At 47.9% G+C, this 19,840-nt stretch overlaps 1 protein-coding gene across 2 annotated transcripts in view; it reads right to left on the bottom strand.

The window, feature by feature from the left end:
* Window positions 1-8,040, bottom strand: part of BAP1 (BRCA1 associated deubiquitinase 1) — a 545,466-nt gene extending 537,426 nt beyond the window's left edge. Inside the window, exon 1 of one of the 2 annotated variants that reach the window (XM_069644004.1) lies at window positions 7,883-8,040. In XM_069644004.1, coding sequence (XP_069500105.1) covers window positions 7,883-7,919 — 37 coding nt within the window. In that variant the 5' untranslated portion in view covers window positions 7,920-8,040. The remainder of the gene's footprint in view (window positions 1-7,882) is intronic. The other variant, XM_069644005.1, reaches the window with a different exon arrangement.
* Window positions 8,041-19,840: the final 11,800 nt, after the last annotated feature.

Here is a 19,840-nt window from a genome sequence, read left to right as displayed (position 1 = left end):
ACCTACTCCACAAAACTCACACACAAATGTGTCACAGGTGATGCCCCCCCCCATCTACCTCAATAAATGCTTAAACTGCAAAGCTATAACCAGAACCCTTAGATCCAATACTAACGTAAATCTACAGATCCCTCACTTCAAAAATGTAAGAACAGGTAGCTCTAGCTTCACTGTAGCAGCCCCTAGAATTTGGAACTCACTCTCAGCCAACATCATCAATGAGCCGTGCCTGGACAAATTCAAGAAACTCCTCAAAACCTGGCTCTTTAACAAATATTAACTACCCCTGTCTCCGACTCTCTGTAAATACACTGTACCTTTGTAAATTATTGTACATACAACAAAGTCTAAGTATACGTGTAATTTGTACATGCAACCTCTAAGTTCAAGCATACATGTAAATACGCTGTGATACCCCTGGGTTTGGGCGTACAACAAATGTAATAAATAAACAAAGAACCTGCAGGAAGATTAGCACCCACTCCTGAAGAGGTGAAGGAAGCAGACTGAACAAGACCATGCCACCTTCCCAACACGCCTGATCGGAGGAGTATCACCTAGAAGAAAAGCACATGTGGGACAATAGGTTTTTCATCCTGCTTGTCTTTTTATAGTGCACTTCCATCTCCCAACAGGACCCGCAGATCTTTTCCAGACCGGAAAGTCTGCACATCCTGAGAGTGGACCCAATCTTGAACCTGGGCCTCAAACTGCTATACCAGCTTCTACCTGTGCTGTGCCAAACCATGGATTTGGTGTACATCCATCCAGCAGTTTCACCACTCTAGCCCCCAAACACTGGAACACTCTACCCATTAATATCAAAAAAGAATCCTCCTTCACGGTTTATAAGAAACTGCTAAAAACCTGGTTATTCAACCAATATTAGCACCTAAAGATAGGATTCCGTTCCACTGCATATTGCTGTGAATATTTGTAAATTGCATCTTTGCACCAACTGTTCAATAATGATGTAATATAACCAAGTTAATGTTTTTTTATTAATCTCTAAGCTTTCTTATAACCACGCCGTGACAACCGAGGGTCTGGCCGTGTAACAAATAAAATAAAAAATAATATAAATAAATGGGAGCACCTTCGCTGTGGCTCTGCTGTTGCTCGTGGAGCCCATGCAGAGTTAGCCCCCCATAGAATAAGTCCTCTGTCTTCTGCTTATTGTCAGCATCCTGACAAAGGAAAGCCTCTGCCTGAAGTCCTGCTAAAGCCATCGTCCATGACGAGGAGGACTGAGACCAGAACAGATGCTGCCAGACTAAATCCAGGCCTTGAAAACACACAGCTGCACCCACGACCCATGAACTTCTTCACTATAATCACTGGTGCGAGTAGAATTCCCAAAACCTTCTGACTAATCTGCAATCACTGGATACCTTCTGGGAATGCTTGCATACACTTCATCTTGCCCTAAGACTAAATCTCCATAGGGTGCAAAGCCCTTACCTGCACCAATCCCTAGTCTTGTCTTTGGGGGTGGAATGTGGAGGCAGGAACCTAGTGTGGAATTATTCTGACTCTCAAGACTAGTGACGTCACCCCTTTTCCTCTGAACCAAGTATCTCCTTAACACTGCACAGCACAATAAACACACTTACCTCTATACTTTATCCTGTGCTAGCCTATGGGATAACTTTTTGTACTGAATAAAACCACTTCCTAGTAAGTGAAACTGCTTACTTACCTATGACTTTTTTTTGGGCGGGTGGGTGGACTTGCTCGGGGTGTAGGGCTGCACTGCACAAGTATCTTTCAGTGGTTTTGCTAGTGTGCCTCATCATTTTGAAGCAGTCTAGAATGTATGCTTTTACTGCCGATTTCAACAGCAATTTCCATTGCTACAGTTTAACATCTAATAAAAACTGTGTAGCTTTTCTATTCAAGGTGTGGGTGGTGTACACCTTACTATTTTATATATACATTTCAGTTGTACTTACCTTATAATGGAACATGACTTAATGAGCATTATCCTCGATAAATGAAGTGTATACTGTGTGGAAAATATGTTTTGGGGGTCTCCCTTGTAAGTACTCACCATCAGTGTAAGTACTTACCATCAGTGTACCCACAAAGGGCTCAACATTTGTACTTGTTACTGGCTACTGATAATTGACTCTTGGCGAGTAAGAACTGGTGTGATGCGTTTATGTGTAGAATTGAGGTACGAGTGACCTTCTATGGCTGGTTACTAGCTTGCAAGATGGAATATTTACTCCTGCTGCAATTATGTGCTTGTTTTTTTTATGCATTTGTTTTGAATAAACAAAAAAACTTCCAACACCTCATGTTCAAAACTTACCATAGCTTGAGATGCCACGAAAACTGAAGAGGTTCAAGCCCAGATTCTTTCTAGTCTGGCTTATTGCAACTACTATGATATGGGTCTAATCAAGGACCTGACCCATCACTTGCAGTTACTAAAAAACGAAAAGGAAACTCAAACCTTGAGGATTCCGTCACATGTCCTATGAAATGCTTCAAGTGGTTCTCTCAGAACTAACAAATCATGTGCAAGACATTTTGTATTGCCCACAAAAATCGACCCGACAGAAGCCCCTGCTAGTCCCATTATAGCTTCCTGTTGCATACTGTTAGGAGATCATGTTTATGCTTCATCCCCTCTCCTAGTGAGAACCCCAGGACTTTTTACTGGACTTCTGGACCCTTTTCTTTAAATCCTGAATGAGTGGAGCTTTTTTCCACTCCTTTGTCCTTATGGGCTCTGTCTTTTGGAACACTGTTCTCCGTGTTTTACCTGTGCTATAAAGTCCACTTTCCTCCATATCTCTTTTAAGGCACCTGTGTTTTGCAACCCACAGTTCCTTATGGGCTGTGGGCTGGCAAACCTTAGGGTTTTCCTTTATTTAGTCTTAATTGCTATTGTTCTTAAGGCTAAAGAGATACTTTGTATCTCTCCTAAAACATTATATTCTGAGAGATGGCACACACCACCTTATATGGAGTGCCCTCTGCTCCTGTGACTTTTTAGTCGCATAGACAACCTTCTAGTTACGGCTGGTGGCAGTGGATGTAACGCTCACCTGGTTCCCACGGGGGCGGTGGTCTAGTCTGGATTGCTGTGGCCTCTTCTAGCGTGATGTGCAGGACCCGGAACACCGATTGGACAGGACCTCCAAATCGTGCTTGCCTGGCCCATAGGAATATCCTTCTGCAGATGAGAAAGGGGATTAACAGTCTGCAGAATAGTGTGCTAGCTCCGCCCTTTCCCCCTTCGTTCCTCTCTAACTTCCTCCAAACCCCGGTTTAAGCTCACCTTATGGTTTGGAAGGATGAACTCTCCATCCTGCTTCTGGTGCAGGGGCGCGCGTTCGCCCAGTTACTTCACTGGTTTTCAGAATGGCGCTGGCAAAATCCACTTGACTTTCCTGAGCGATGTGCCATAAGTATGAAAGTTCAAAGTTCAAGTGAGGCCCCCTTTATGTTGTCTTTCTAACCTGTGATCTGTCCTTTATTTCAGGTGCAGAATGAAGGCGATGCGTCGAGGGGTTAAACTGCTGAGGTGAGTAGTGATGAGGGCGATCCCTCTAAATGTCCTTATCATTCCCCAGAAATGTCTCTTGTTTTTTCCCCATAGGGGCCGGGGTACGGTACCTGCCAACGGGGCGGCGCCGACCTGAAATGTGGAAGAAAAGCCAGTAAGTATTATGGCTGTTAATCAGGCTTTCCTTATGTGTTCCTTCTGCTCACCTTTTGTTTCTTCCTCTCTCCCCTAGGTGCAGAGATGTGGCGTCCGATGCTGACAGCCGCGATAATAATAATAAATAATAATAATAATAATTAGGCTTTTATATAGCGCTACAAACCCTCAGGTATCTGAGCGCTGCTTATTATTACCCACGGTGTGTGGTGCTCATTTATCGACCTCGGAAGGATGAAAGGCTGAGTTTGGCCCCGCCGGGATTCGAACCTGCGTTAACAGGCTCTGCACGGGTGTCAAAGCGGGCGCTCTACTCGCTGTGCCACTTGACCGGCGATGGAGCCGGGAGATGTCTCGAGGACAGGTGAGTGAAGCGTGGCGCTGCAGCGAGCAACGCAATGCTTTTAAATGGAAGTCTTTCTTCAGGGATGCTGGCGAGAAGATTCCGGATGCAGGTAAGAAGTTTGAAATAGTCCTTGGTTTTCACGTTTCTCTTCTCTTCCTCCCTTGCAGGTCTTCCAGGTTCGAGGCGGGCGTGGCTGGAGTCCAGGAGCAGACACGGTGAGCGTTAAGCTGCAGGAAGCAGAACAACGCGAAGCATGAGCTGCTGTCTGGGCGTGGTTTAAATAGCCTCCAAAGTCCCAGGTATGTATCCTTCCCCAACTAGGTATGTATCCTTCCCCGGCCACGCCCGAGTGAAAAAATAGTCCCTATGAAAAAATAGTCCCTTTCAGGTCTCAGGGAGGCCTGAAGCGTGCAGCATGGTCTGCATCAGGTAAGTGCACAAAACACCTCCCTTTATGAGCCTGGCGCCTATGGCGCCAGGACTGATGTCCAACATGAGCCTGGCGCCAAAGGCGCCATGATTGAGTCCAAAGAGCCCCTATAAGGGGCCGCTGGGCTTTTACCCGAGGGCATGATGCCTGCTTCCAGGGGTGCTGGGCCTGGCCTGGTGCTCCGGGGGTAGGCATCATGACAGTGGACATGATCTACCGACTATTGTGCTATTTCTTACTGCAGACTGTATTCACAGTCCCGGTTGTGCACAATAGGGTCACCTCAGTACCAACTTGGTGTGACTTCTTTCTTTTTCATACCATTTCTAGCATGGTTGTTCTTTGTTAGCCCTTCTACCATTCTGGTGGGTGGGGGGGGGTGGAACATCTGTGTGTGTGTTTTACCTTTAGCGGGAACCCTTGGGTGACCCGCCCTTGGCTCCAGTGTGTCTTGGCAGGCAGGAATTGGGGGGGCTGAAGGGGGGAGTTTTTTGCTCTGCTCTGCCCGAGTGCCTGAATGGAACCAGCTTCCACTGGGGGTCTGACTGTCCTGAATGGACAGCCATCTGCTCTTTTCTGTGAGCTGCTAAGAGAGACTGCAGAATAGTGTGTGCTGAAACTGAATAAAATGTGAAGGTCCTGAGGTGAAAGGCAAGTCGACCAATGGAAACTTAAGTAACCGAAGACGACGACCAGAGACGCCTGCAGACCCTTTGCAACACTTAAGCGACCACTGATGTCCTGACCCCGTTTTCTATGTGACAGAAGAAAGAACTCCTAAGAGGATGTATCCTTCCCTTTGACTGGTGGAACCAACCAGCCCTGAGACGAACTACAAACTGAGCCATCTCCCGAGGTGCTGTGGCATTCCAGAGCTGCAAAAAAACAAATATCAGGAGACCTCTGCCCCAAATCGTAGTGCATCGTCTTGCCAAGGCCGAATCCGTCCAAGTCTTTGCTGAGCGCCCGTTGAACCCCCACGGACACAATCCGACTCAACCAGGTCCCCTCACCAGAGTGCAGGACTCCAGGAATCGAAGAATATTGACCGGGTGAATTGTTGGTGCTGCAGAAAAGGCGCCAAAACTGCAGACTGACCAGAGAAGCTGATGAAATTCATGCCAGAGGTCCTCCCTCGAGACTGTTGCTGAGAAATCCCGTCCATTGTCCTGCCTTTCGCTACCAGATCAGGGAATCCGGAGGTCTGGTCCAGTGCTGCCACAACGAGTAGAATCCAGTCACAAACATTTCTTCTAACCAAAAGGTATGTGGGGAGAAAAGGTATGGTTTACCTTGATCCCAGAAGTCACTCCAGAGCATTGGAGTGCATGTAGGGATGTCCAGGGTGTCCACTCTTACCGAAGCTGCTACTTGTGTCCCTTTTGAGAGTCATTTTGTTGAGTTATTCTTCTGGTATCCTTACCTAGAGACTGAAAGTATCCACAGGAACTTTTGCAATTCTGCTGCTTTGTAAGACTTTGAGCCCTCTCTGAACTGCCTTTTAGCTAGGGTTGCGAACTACCCTTTAAAAGCCTTAGTGTGCGAAGAAACTGCCTCTAGAACCTTAAGCTCTGCTACTGTTTGACTAACCAACTGTTTTCCTTCCAAAATGCGGTTTTGCAAACTAAACACAATTACTGTATATCTTTGGATGTGCGCGTCATTACCGATAATACAGTAGAACCGTCATTAGTGTCAAAAGCTGAAACAATTGTAACCACAAGACACTAACAAACTAAGCAGTGACCTTTAAAAAAGGATCTACAAGTAATCTTATGTGTTTTGGTTTAATGTGCCAAGTATTTTAAAACATCCATTGTGTAAATATACATTTTATATAAATGTATTAAGTGTTTCTTTGAATTGCATTACTAACTAGGTTCAGTGTACTTACCTACCGGTCACAACTTCCTCTTACGATAAGCCTGACTGCTCCACCACTCTACCAAGGTTCCATGAGTGGTACAGACTGATACCAAGAGTTGGAGACCTATATTGCATTGGGAAGGTTTTAAGTCTTACCTCAAGATGACTTTAAGAAAACTCCCCTAACAGAAACATTTCTATATTGCCAACACTTACATTTCTGTCCACCTCCATTTTCAATAGAAACATACATGGTGGCCGAATACCGGCGGCCTTAGGATCAAAACAATGTAACAACTATCAGCGCATATCAGAAATCTCATTTTTACAATTCTGTAAAATTGAAGACTTTGCTTTTACAAAAACTGAATGGGCATATGCTCCTAACTGAAGTCTCCAGTCCAATACCTTCATCCAATAATTCAAATTCAAATCCACAGAGTCTCAAGACGAGCAAAAGTACGAGTGGCCTGCGCACCCTGCTTTATTCAGAGGGAGATCCCAGAGCCCCACCAGGTTAAGTAATTTTAAAAAAATGGTTTGCTCCCTTCGTTTGCTCTAGTATGTTCAGTTAGCTACAAACGGTGCCAATGTCTGAATTCGACCAAAGATCGTGGGGATTATCGGTCAGTCACTGATCCACATGACAGTCTGCTTGCTATAAATTGAAATCTCTCTTTGGGATTTTACACTGCAGGAGATATTTAAATACAGTAGTTAGGTCTAAAAGCTGTACTCCTACTATACTTGCCAGCAACATTATAGGAAACGTGCCTTTTAAGGTATTTTTCAGTTGTTCAGGATTAATCTCGTGAGAGGCAAATGGATATTTGTCCGGTGCACTTTCTTCGAGTGGAAAAGACAAATGAAACAAATGTGTATAGTTAACTTACATCTTTTTTTCTGACATCCCGTGGCATTGCGCATGTTAACGAGTCCTCCCCAACTATTTATTTTAAGGACTTGTGCCCTGGAATCCTCATTGTAGCCATCATGCAATAATTGCCTGCCCACTTGTAAAAAATAATAATAATAATTAAAAAAAACACTAGCCCCAGTATTCCTTGCTGTTTTGCGGTTTCTTCTACATCCCCAACCTCTTCTCTCCAATCAAGGAATATACATCCGGTGCTGTCCTTTGTACCCTTTTCCCTTTCCAAAGAAACAAGATGGGTTTCTTAATTTGCTGTGGAACTTTGATGTTTGTACCCCACCCTCTCCTCACCCGTATTACCTACTACTAAAATACGAAGCTGATTTACGGGAATTTGGCACGTTATAAAACAACAAAGCAGTAGGTTGGCAAGGGCGAAAATAAACTATACAGGCTGGGGATTTGGTACAGAGAATGAAACTGTAAAAGAAACGGGTGAGAGATATGGGATCAGCAAGCGTAATCTAAAATTATGGGGTGAACTTTCTCATACAGACCTAAAACATTCAAAAAGGGACAAGTAGATGCTACATAGAGCACCAAAATAAAACACAGCAGCTGTCAGGTGGTGGTGTAGCACAATGACAGTTACCTTCCCCCACCCATTTCACTCTGGTTTCTCCCACTACTCACCAGGATCGCTCTCTAGCTCCAGCCAGCCTTTATTCATCTTCCCGTAGTGGGTCCAGCGCCATCTCCGGCCCGCGTTCCTCCCTCGCCACCCCGGCTGAGTTCACCGCCAAGCTGCGGTCCCCCACAACAGAATCAGTAACCAGTCCACTGAAACCAAGAGCAGGGCACAACGGGTACGTCATCGAGGTGGGACTGCTGCAGGGACGACGAAGCGGGGACTGGACCGCCATCTTGAAAGGGCCCACTAACTCTATCGTTCCAGCATTAGTATAAGTTAAACTTTAGGAAAAGTAACATTATCCACTAATATTTACTAATTTTTATACCTCTATATGGATGATATCATACTAAAGACTGTTTAGTACATGTAGTTTAAATATGTAACGTTACTAATATATCTTTCATTTACGATACAGATTTGCAAACATTGTTTACGTCAGTCAAATATTTTAAAAAACATGTTCGATAGATCTGTCATGGACAATCTTGTAAGTACATATGAACTATTCTTGCTTTGATGGAGGACAGCCGGCCAATGGCGTTGTGTGGTTTTATCTATTTACGCTCCTGTCCTCTTTCCGTGTCCATTGGTCCGCCCCTTCCTTCCAGTTTACGGTCCACGATTTGCAACTAAAGTGTTTCAATCAAGTAAAAAACAATAAAATCCTTTGTGACCAGACTTGTATATTTAGTCTGAGAAAGGCCGTGATTCTGGAAGTGCCTTATTCACGCTGATCCGTTTCAAGTCGATATAAATTCGAGTTCGACTACCATTCCTTTGCCACAGAATCCCACGCCCCACACCGTTTTGACAGGTTGAGAGCGAACCAACTAACACTGAGTGTCATACAGTCCTGAACAGCTTTGTAATCCGGACTCCTTATAGTTGCTTCTGGAGGCTGCCTTACCGTTAGTAACACATTCTGGAAAGGGGTTTTTTGAGGTAAGTGTTGTATCCATACTTGCCAACCCTACAGATTTAGGCAGCAGGCTTGAAGCAGTCCTACATATTTCAGTGACAGATCCTACTGCTTTTTTACAGTGGCAAGTAATTTATGTGACTCTAAGGCAGGCTTCAGCAACACATTAATTAGTCTGTCTATACAGCGGACTGGTAGGTGATTACTTTGGTTGGATTCAGACCAATCCACTGACCTGAAAGCGACTTGTCTCGGTCCTGCACTCTTGACAACCCTTAGGTGAACCACCAGTGAAAGCAAGTGGCAGAGTGTAACAGCATCTGCCGACAATAAGGTATTCAATTAACATTCAGAATTATACATTTTTTACATTTCAACATCTTTCCATGATGTGTGCTGTTTTTATGTTTTGTATTTTCCTGTGATGTCATTGTAATGGTAATTATTATTTTTGAAACTTGAAAAATCCTACATCTTTTTGGTCACAGAATATTGGCAAGTATGTTGTATCTGGTAACAAATCAAGATACGATGGTGAGTGTAACATCACTTCATAGCTGCCAACCTTTTTTGTCACCTAGGCTGGTGAAAACACCCGATTTTCTTTTTGGCGGGAGAGAGGCCCATTGAAGTGAATGGGCGTATGAGGGACTTGGCGGGTGTTTCGTCTGCTTTGAAGGCGGGTGACACCCGCCGAAAGCGGGTGAGTTGAGGGCTAGGTCACTTTAATCCACTTTTGATTCACAGCATTACAAAACGGTGACTTGCTTACCTTCGCCCTCCAACCACCTCTCTGCCCAACGTTCTCTCGAATCTCAATTCTGTGGCAAGACCGAAGTCTTGTATTAAATATCTAGACAACATGATCTTACTGCCCCTAGACAGGGAGTTCCTAACTGTTCAGGTGCTAGCAACAGTATACCTCCTACAGGAGACATGCTTCCTGATAAACTGGGAGACGTCATAACTAGTACCAGCACACACAATGGAATTCTTGGGGTTCCGAGTGGACACTGTAGCAGCAATGCTCAGTCTACCAGTTATGTTATGGTGATATATGACTTTTATAACGCGCCTATCCACTAGTGTTTCAAGGCGCAACGACGCAAGGGAGGGGAAACAAAGGGATGACAAGACACCGAAGATGCGCAAGTGCAGGGGAGAGGGAAGGGGGGGAAAAATGGAAGGGGAGGAAGCGCAAGTGCACAGACACAGGATCAAAAAACAAGTGCAGCCAGCAGGTGGCAGTACAAGGGTTAAGTGCAGACAAGTGTCTGATAAATGCAGTTAAGGGGACTGTAGGATTGCAGATACAGTCCCAAGTGTGAGGGTTGCCAGGAGGCAGTGCAGGTGTGCAACTGGGCAGGCAGGGACCTGGGCCCGAGGTTCAGAAGGTAGCCAGGTGACCAGTGCAGTATCAGACAGGAGATCAGCAGGGAAGAGGAAGACTGAAGGCAGAAGCAAAGATGAAAGTCTTGAGATGCTTCCTGAACCGGAGATGGTTCTGCTCAAGTTTCAGAGAGGCAAGGAGGCTGTTCCAGAGGGAGGCGCCAGCCGAAGAGAGAGATCTGCCCCCAACTCATTGCTTGGAGAAGCGCCTGACTCTCAAGGATTTGGAGGGGTCGGCTGAGATTTCTTGAGAAGAGGGTGCACAAGAGAGTGCTTCAGGGGGGAAAGGGAAGGTTCCAGTGGCAAAAGAGTGGTTGCAGAAGTCGGCCAAGGCTGGACAGAGGGTGTCAATGTGGTCCTTGATGGTTTTGGAAGAACCTGTTTTGACGCTTTCATAGATCGGACTTGTCTAGAAACCTTGTCTGGGGTGAAGAGAGGAAAGGCATAGAAGGGAGGGGGTGGCTGCAGATGGGCTGGAGGTAGAGGGGAGAGTGGATGGAGAAGCAGGAGAGGACGAGAGGGCAGACAGGATGTCCTGGGTTTTAGAGATGAAATGAGAAGCCACGGCCTTACAGAGGGCCTGGGAGGGGACAGGAGAGGTAGAGACTGCGGCAGGATTGGCCAGCTCCTTGCAGATTTTAAAACGTTCGGCAAAGTTGTTAGATGCTGCAGAGACGCGGGCTTGGATGTGAGCTATCTTCTTAGTGAGGACAGACTCAGTATTGCCTTTGAAGCAGGTGGCAGGCCAGTTTGTCAGAGGATGTACAAGATGCCAAACATTTCCTCTCAGCCACCCTACACTTGCGTTTAAGGGTGACGAGGCCTGAGTCATACCAGGAGTTGCACTTGGCTTTAGGCTTTATGCGGATCCTCATGACAGGGGCAAGTACATCAAGCGTGTCAGAGATAGCAGAGTGGAGCATGGAAAGGGCTGTGTCGGAGTGTGAGTCAGCCAGATGTGCAGGAGGGGGAGAGAAAGAGGCGACAAAAGCCTCACCTGACACGCTTCATGGGTCGAATGGCCGAGAAGGTGGGCGGCAGTGTGGGTGTTGGTTTGGCCTGAGGGGTGGAGAAACAGGGAGGAGAGGAAAGGAAAAAGTGGTCACTGCAGGAGAGAGGAGTGGGGAGAGGCTGGTGTATAGCGCGCTATGTACCATTGGTATGATCTCAAAGCGCTGTGGGTTGAACACCCTGGGGGCCCATGCTCTGTATCAGTGGAGAGAGTAGTGTAGCATAAAGTGCTTGAGTGTACTTGGTATGTGTGCAGCCAGAGTGGTTTGCACGGGCTGGCTGCATTCTAGTGCTATGTGTGGTGCAGTGGATTTGAGAGATCAGTGTAATGTGCGCAGCAAGGAGGGTGTTCTCCGAGACTGCATTCTGGCTGCCGTCAGGCCTGTGTAGGAGATTGTGCGCAGCTAAGCCGATTTCTTTTTTAAAATTTATTTTTCGTGGGGTATAGCTGCGTTCTACATGGCTGTTGAGGTGCTCTATGAGCGATGTTGGTATGTGTGCAGCTATGCCGAATTGATCGAGGGGTGTACCGGCGTTCTATTATTTGTTGATGTAGAGTGGAGAGTGAGCATTATGGTAGGAATGAGTGTCTGTGGTTATCGGTGGGTGGCCCCCACTTTCTTGGGATGCTTTCGGAGCTCAGTGCGCCGACTATGTCTGTCCCGGTGGTCTGCGGTAGTGGATTTCATAGAGGTAAACTGGCGGGTGAGGGTATGCTGTGTTATCTCGGCCAAGCAGTCTTTTTCCAGATGCTTTGTAGTGGGACTTGGGCCCATTTTCCCGGTCCCTGGTGGAATTAAAGATTGGTTGCCAGGTGCTTCTTGGGTTACTGCATGATTCTCCAGAGAGACTAGCCAAGCATAGTTGCTTCTATGCCGCTAGTGCAGGGTTCTAGGTTCTGCCTATAAGGCACGGGTTGCCTCTATTTATCATAGAACAACAGTTATGCTTTGGTGGTCAAGCTGGGTGTGTGCAACCCGCAGCTGCCTAGGCCGGAAGTTGTTTGTTCTATAGTCCGTCTTCCGTGCCCTGACTGTTCCTGCTTTCCGGGCTGAAGTAATTCATTAATTGGTTAGCTGTCTTTTGTGGGCCTTGTGTTTTGTTTCGGGTTAATGTTGATTCTCTCTGAACTTTGGCTATTGGGTGATGGATTTATGGCCTTAGGCGGACCCTTTTTACAGATTTCGTAAAAGCCATGTTTTTATCGCTTAATGGAAGCCCATGTAGTCATGGTTGTGTCGAAAATGGGGAGGTAGTGAGTTCCACAGAGTTGGTGCCAAAGTAGAGTATGCTGACCCTCCAAGTCAGGCTGAATTGGAGGCTGGGATCTTTAGTAGGAGAGCTGTGCTTGACCTTAGGTTGCGAGTTGGGCGGTAGGGCATAGTCTTCTCTTGGAGGTATTTCGGGCCGGACTTATGCACTGCTTGGTGGTTGATGCACAAGATTTTGAAAGTGGTCCTTCAACTAATAGGTAGCCAGTGGATAGTGCAGAGAGCAGGCGAGATGTGGTCCCTTCGTCCCATTGCAAGGAGGAGTTTAGCAGATGCGTTTTGGACTCTTTGGAGTTTAAGTTGGTAGGCCGGAGCACCCAGGTACAGGTCTGGACATGACAATGGGCATAATAGAAGTCAGTCTGTTGGGGAAGGTGAGATAAGGGAAGATGTGTCTCAGGAGCCTGAGGTGGCAGTGACAGGATTTAAATACATTATTGATCTGGTGGGAAAGTGTTAGGCCCGGGTCCAATGTGCAGCCAAGGCTTTTGACTGTTGGAGGTGGGGGGAATGCAGAGGGAGGGAGGCTATGGGAGTGGTGGTGGCAGAAGAGCAGTGTTGCCTCACACCTTGATCTGTTTTCCCTGTGTTGAGAAGGAAGTGGTTTCTAGTAATCCATTGGTCTATATCACTAAGGCAAGCTGCCAGGTTGGGGCGTTCATCAGAGCTTGTTTTGCAAATTCTCAGGATAATTTGGGTGTTAGCATAATTGTAGCAGGTGAGGTTGTGCGAGCGGATGATCCCTGGCAGGGGGGTCATGTAGAGGTTGAAAAGGAGCGAGAAGAGGCAGGCACCCTGGGGTACTACGGTATTCATTGGCAAGCTCAGGAGGTAAAGGGGGGAGGATAGTGATTTGTTTTCTGTTAAGGAAGGAGGCAATCCAGCTGAGTGCCAAGTCTCGGATTCCAAGGTAGTGGAGCCTTTGAGGAGGATTGAGTGGTCAATGGTGTGAAAGGCAGCTGAGAGATCAAGTAGAACCAGAGCGGTGCATCCTTTAGTCTGCTGTGACTTTGAGGTCGTCCCAGATTGAGATCATTCTGGTGTCAGTTCCATGGCGGGGCCCGGAAGCCAGACTGAGCGGGGTCTAGTAGGTTGTTGAATTCAGCAAAAAGGTTGAGTTTAGAGTAGGCAGAGCGATCAATGATTTTCGCCAGGAATCTTCTGTTGGAGATGGGCCTGTAATTTGATGGTTGGAGGGGGTTGAGACCTGCTTTTATTTATTTATTTTTTAATGTAACTTTTTATTTGCATTTTTAAACCTAACATTTCAACAATGGTTGAGCTATCCCCTACATCTCCCCCCCCCCCCCTGCTTATCAGATGATAGTCCCTGGGCGTGAACTGTCTTGCTGAGCCACCCAGTTTCTCGGTGTTAGGGGATATTTGCTGTGTCTTCCCCCCTGGCTGGTCTGAACCCAATGGAAAGCTAAGAGACCTGCTTTTTTTTAGATGGGGCTGACGTGCGCTACTTTGAAGGGGTCTGGGAAGGAACCAGAGGTGAAGGACTTCTTGAGTATGGACCTAACCCGTTCTCCTGCACAGGTGGAGAAGATGAGATGCAGGTCAGGGGGGGGGGCTCCTTGAGTATGGACCTAACCCGTTCTCCTGCTCAGGTGGAGAAGATGAGATGCAGGTCAAGGGGGGGACCCGGAGGGTCTGCTGCAGGACAGCAGTATGAGGAATTCCTCACTTGCAATCGTCTTGAAGGAGATTAAGGACAGCACTGCAGGGGCGTGGGATCTTGAGGGGTGGGTGTGGTGGCCATCCAGTACTGTACTGTGGAAGTGATGGGAGAGGGAGTTGCAGAGCGCTTATGTGGGTGTCGTTGGGGCAGTGGTGCAAGAGGGCTTCACGAATTCCGGGATGATCCTGAGGAGCTCTTTACTACTGTTGCAGCAGTTCAGGATTCTTTTATTATAGAAGGCTTTTTCAGATTGCGGATTTGTAGTTACGGTGATGGGCGACAGGGATTTGCTAAGGTGTTTTTGTTGATACTCGCCATTTGCGCTCGAGGGAACGATTATGGGTTCGACAGTCTTCAGGTGGGGCGTGAACCATTTGGGGCTAGGTCCTTGGTGGGTGTGGGTGGGGTTGAGAGGGAGGAGTGAGTCGTTGAGCCAAGAATCAAAGGATTCGATAGGTAGAGGTGTGTCTGTGTTTGGGAGGGAGTGTAGCAAGGCTTCAGCCAGGTCAGGCAGAACCGTGACCGTGTTCCAGCATTTGTGATGGTGTGTTGAGACCGGGGGGACCTTGGGTGTTGTGGTCGGTGTGTGGATAGAGAAAGTTAGGGTGAAACACTTGTGTATAGGCGCGTTATAAATGCCATATCATATCATATCATTAAGTGGTCTGTCCAGATGAGGTGTTTGGGGTTGGACACCGAGAAAAGGTCAGAGGAGCTGAATATTGCATTGATGTTGTGGCCTCCAGTGTGGGTGGGACCTGTGGTATGCCCAGAGAGGTTGAGTGCCTCTAGGCTGTCGACCAGGGGTTGGGTCTTGGAGTTGCTGGGTACATCAAACCAGATATTGAAATCCCCCAGCAGAGTGAGTGAGGGATGGCTAACCAGAATGGTAGCTAGTGAGTCACAGAGATTGTTGGCAAAATGTCTGTCGTACCCCAATGGCCTGTAGATGAGTAGGAAACTGTGAGAAAGTGGGCACCAGGAAGAGTCTGACAAGCAGGGATTTCTCAGTTAGCTGTGCATGGCTGGGTTTCGGTGAGTGAGATGGATATGTGGGGTTTGTGGAGGATGACTATTCCGCCACCTCTGGTGGCTCTGTTGTGGGGTATGAGTGCATAGTGTGCAACTGGTTTAAAGTTGTCAGTGAACCATGTTTCGGTGATGAAAAGGAGATTGGGGTTGTCGAAGGATAGTAGGTCAAAGATGCTGTATGTTTCTGCCTACGGAGTGGACATTGAATAAGAGGCAGGTGACTTCATGGAAGGAAGCAGTTCCACTGGCGCTAGTGGCTGGATGGACATGGCGGGTCTGGGTGGCTGGTGGGGAGGGGTCGGTAGCAATGGGAGGCTGAGTAGTGGGAAATGTTGGGATAGTCAGGGATAATGTTTGAGGGGGAGAGGGAGTGGGGTCAGGTGGGAGCAGGAAGAGAGCGTTCCGTGGCTGGTTTGCATCAGATGGAGGTAGGTGAAAGGGGGCAGGGGGTCGGTGTGGTTTGTGGGTACGGCTGGTTGATGGATGGCTGCTAGTCTGGAGGGAAGTGGAGGTGTAGAGGTGGTAGGCGATGGGTAGTGTGAAAAGTGGGACAATCTGGGGGTGGCGAGCAGGGAGTTCCAGAAAGCCAGGCTATTGTAATGCTCACCTGGTATCCACAGGGACGTCACTCAGCCTGTTCTGGCCTCTTACGACCTCGAACCCTTCCCTGGAGTCTACTCGACTGGAGACTTGTTTTCTTGGAAAGTGCGCTCTCTGTCCTGTTTTCAGCGCAGGGGCGCGTTGTTTGATGCGGGCTCATTGCTGCCTAGTTACTTCACTGGCAAGAGTCCGATAGGTAAGTATAATGAGTCTTTTGAACAGTTCTCTAACTTCGTTCCTTTCCTTCCTTAGATGATGCTGCTGAGATGAGTAGCGCTGAAGGTGAGTGAGAGCGCGATGCGCAATGCGACCCTTTCGTATTTGTATTGAACTGAGTTCTTTTTCTGTGTCTTTTAGGTGCTGCAACGTTTTCAGCATGAATGGCGGTTATGAAGAAGAAATGCGGTGAGTATGCGCTGTATGCGGCGCCTCTAGATGTTTTCACGCTAACCTGGAGTGTCTTTTCCTTCTTGCAGATAGATGAGAAGTTCCGGAGACAGAGTTCCCCCAGAGCGCCTGGATTCAGGTAAGCGTTTGAAGCTCGTACAGTCTTTAAAAATAAGCAAAGATTTGCTGAATGCTTACTAATGCCTTTTTTCTGTTCTTTTCCCTTTTTCTTAGGAAGCGGCGTGTCGGGATGGAAATGACACTGCTGAAGATGCCCGCAGAACAGAAGGAGCGATGAATGATGGGCAGAAGCGCTGCAAGGTAAGGCTTTTCCTAACGGTGTTCTTGTTCTTGCAGGAGTTGAGCACAGAAGAAAGATGCAGGCCTACTGGAGACCGATCCGAACACTGTGAGTGTCACGCTGCAGGTGCAGAAAACACAAAGCATGTTTCTCATCCTGGGCGTGGCTTAAATAGTCTCTGGGTATCCCAGGTGTCTCTGGGCTGAACCACACCCAAAAGACTAGACTGCACATGCAGTTCTGGGAACCGAAATATGTGGGGGCATCCATCTTGTCCCCATCAATGCACTACAAGTCCAATTCCCCAATGTTATCCTATGCGAGTGAGTTAGTCTGGTGCCACAAGCGCCAAGTCTGACTCCAAGTGGGTCTTTGGAGTGATGGAGAGGCCCTTGAGGGCCATGTAGGTGATCGTGGCCTGGATCCAGCCTGACATCTTGGAGGGGCAGGAATCATGGCAGCTATGGATGGTTGGGACGGATGACTGATGCATGCGAGTGAAGAGCCGAGGGTGCGGGTATCACGCTCACCTTGTCTCTGCAGGGGCGTTGGGCGCTTCTTGGTCCGCTCTGGGGCTGTGCTCGATCTCCCATCTCTGGTAGGCCGGTAGCAGTTTGAGGTCTGATCCTATGATGACAGGATGTCCTGGGTTTTAGAGATGAAATGAGAAGCCACGGCCTTACAGAGGGCCTGGGAGGGGACAGGAGAGGTAGAGACTGCGGCAGGATTGGCCAGCTCCTTGCAGATTTTAAAACGTTCGGCAAAGTTGTTAGATGCTGCAGAGACGCGGGCTTGGATGTGAGCTATCTTCTTAGTGAGGACAGACTCAGTATTGCCTTTGAAGCAGGTGGCAGGCCAGTTTGTCAGAGGATGTACAAGATGCCAAACATTTCCTCTCAGCCACCCTACACTTGCGTTTAAGGGTGACGAGGCCTGAGTCATACCAGGAGTTGCACTTGGCTTTAGGCTTTATGCGGATCCTCATGACAGGGGCAAGTACATCAAGCGTGTCAGAGATAGCAGAGTGGAGCATGGAAAGGGCTGTGTCGGAGTGTGAGTCAGCCAGATGTGCAGGAGGGGGAGAGAAAGAGGCGACAAAAGCCTCACCTGACACGCTTCATGGGTCGAATGGCCGAGAAGGTGGGCGGCAGTGTGGGTGTTGGTTTGGCCTGAGGGGTGGAGAAACAGGGAGGAGAGGAAAGGAAAAAGTGGTCACTGCAGGAGAGAGGAGTGGGGAGAGGCTGGTGTATAGCGCGCTATGTACCATTGGTATGATCTCAAAGCGCTGTGGGTTGAACACCCTGGGGGCCCATGCTCTGTATCAGTGGAGAGAGTAGTGTAGCATAACGTGCTTGAGTGTACTTGGTATGTGTGCAGCCAGAGTGGTTTGCACGGGCTGGCTGCATTCTAGTGCTATGTGTGGTGCAGTGGATTTGAGAGATCAGTGTAATGTGCGCAGCAAGGAGGGTGTTCTCCGAGACTGCATTCTGGCTGCCGTCAGGCCTGTGTAGGAGATTGTGCGCAGCTAAGCCGATTTCTTTTTTAAAATTTATTATTCGTGGGGTATAGCTGCGTTCTACATGGCTGTTGAGGTGCTCTATGAGCGATGTTGGTATGTGTGCAGCTATGCCGAATTGATCGAGGGGTGTACCGGCGTTCTATTATTTGTTGATGTAGAGTGGAGAGTGAGCATTATGGTAGGAATGAGTGTCTGTGGTTATCGGTGGGTGGCCCCCACTTTCTTGGGATGCTTTCGGAGCTCAGTGCGCCGACTATGTCTGTCCCGGTGGTCTGCGGTAGTGGATTTCATAGAGGTAAACTGGCGGGTGAGGGTATGCTGTGTTATCTCGGCCAAGCAGTCTTTTTCCAGATGCTTTGTAGTGGGACTTGGGCCCATTTTCCCGGTCCCTGGTGGAATTAAAGATTGGTTGCCAGGTGCTTCTTGGGTTACTGCATGATTCTCCAGAGAGACTAGCCAAGCATAGTTGCTTCTATGCCGCCAGTGCAGGGTTCTAGGTTCTGCCTATAAGGCACGGGTTGCCTCTATTTATCATAGAACAACAGTTATGCTTTGGTGGTCAAGCTGGGTGTGTGCAACCCGCAGCTGCCTAGGCCGGAAGTTGTTTGTTCTATAGTCCGTCTTCCGTGCCCTGACTGTTCCTGCTTTCCGGGCTGAAGTAATTCATTAATTGGTTAGCTGTCTTTTGTGGGCCTTGTGTTTTGTTTCGGGTTAATGTTGATTCTCTCTGAACTTTGGCTATTGGGTGATGGATTTATGGCCTTAGGCGGACCCTTTTTACAGATTTCGTAAAAGCCATGTTTTTATCGCTTAATGGAAGCCCATGTAGTCATGGTTGTGTCGAAAATGGGGAGGTAGTGAGTTCCACAGAGTTGGTGCCAAAGTAGAGTATGCTGACCCTCCAAGTCAGGCTGAATTGGAGGCTGGGATCTTTAGTAGGAGAGCTGTGCTTGACCTTAGGTTGCGAGTTGGGCGGTAGGGCATAGTCTTCTCTTGGAGGTATTTCGGGCCGGACTTATGCACTGCTTGGTGGTTGATGCACAAGATTTTGAAAGTGGTCCTTCAACTAATAGGTAGCCAGTGGATAGTGCAGAGAGCAGGCGAGATGTGGTCCCTTCGTCCCATTGCAAGGAGGAGTTTAGCAGATGCGTTTTGGACTCTTTGGAGTTTAAGTTGGTAGGCCGGAGCACCCAGGTACAGGTCTGGACATGACAATGGGCATAATAGAAGTCAGTCTGTTGGGGAAGGTGAGATAAGGGAAGATGTGTCTCAGGAGCCTGAGGTGGCAGTGACAGGATTTAAATACATTATTGATCTGGTGGGAAAGTGTTAGGCCCGGGTCCAATGTGCAGCCAAGGCTTTTGACTGTTGGAGGTGGGGGGAATGCAGAGGGAGGGAGGCTATGGGAGTGGTGGTGGCAGAAGAGCAGTGTTGCCTCACACCTTGATCTGTTTTCCCTGTGTTGAGAAGGAAGTGGTTTCTAGTAATCCATTGGTCTATATCACTAAGGCAAGCTGCCAGGTTGGGGCGTTCATCAGAGCTTGTTTTGCAAATTCTCAGGATAATTTGGGTGTTAGCATAATTGTAGCAGGTGAGGTTGTGCGAGCGGATGATCCCTGGCAGGGGGGTCATGTAGAGGTTGAAAAGGAGCGAGAAGAGGCAGGCACCCTGGGGTACTACGGTATTCATTGGCAAGCTCAGGAGGTAAAGGGGGGAGGATAGTGATTTGTTTTCTGTTAAGGAAGGAGGCAATCCAGCTGAGTGCCAAGTCTCGGATTCCAAGGTAGTAGAGCCTTTGAGGAGGATTGAGTGGTCAATGGTGTGAAAGGCAGCTGAGAGATCAA

The sequence above is a fragment of the Ambystoma mexicanum genome, chromosome 2p, assembly GCF_040938575.1.
Source record: "Ambystoma mexicanum isolate Mex_15411 chromosome 2p, UKY_AmexF1_1, whole genome shotgun sequence".
Lineage (NCBI taxonomy): Eukaryota > Metazoa > Chordata > Amphibia > Caudata > Ambystomatidae > Ambystoma > Ambystoma mexicanum.
Note: the sequence above shows the minus strand (reverse complement) of the source record. Positions and strands in the feature narration are given on the sequence as shown.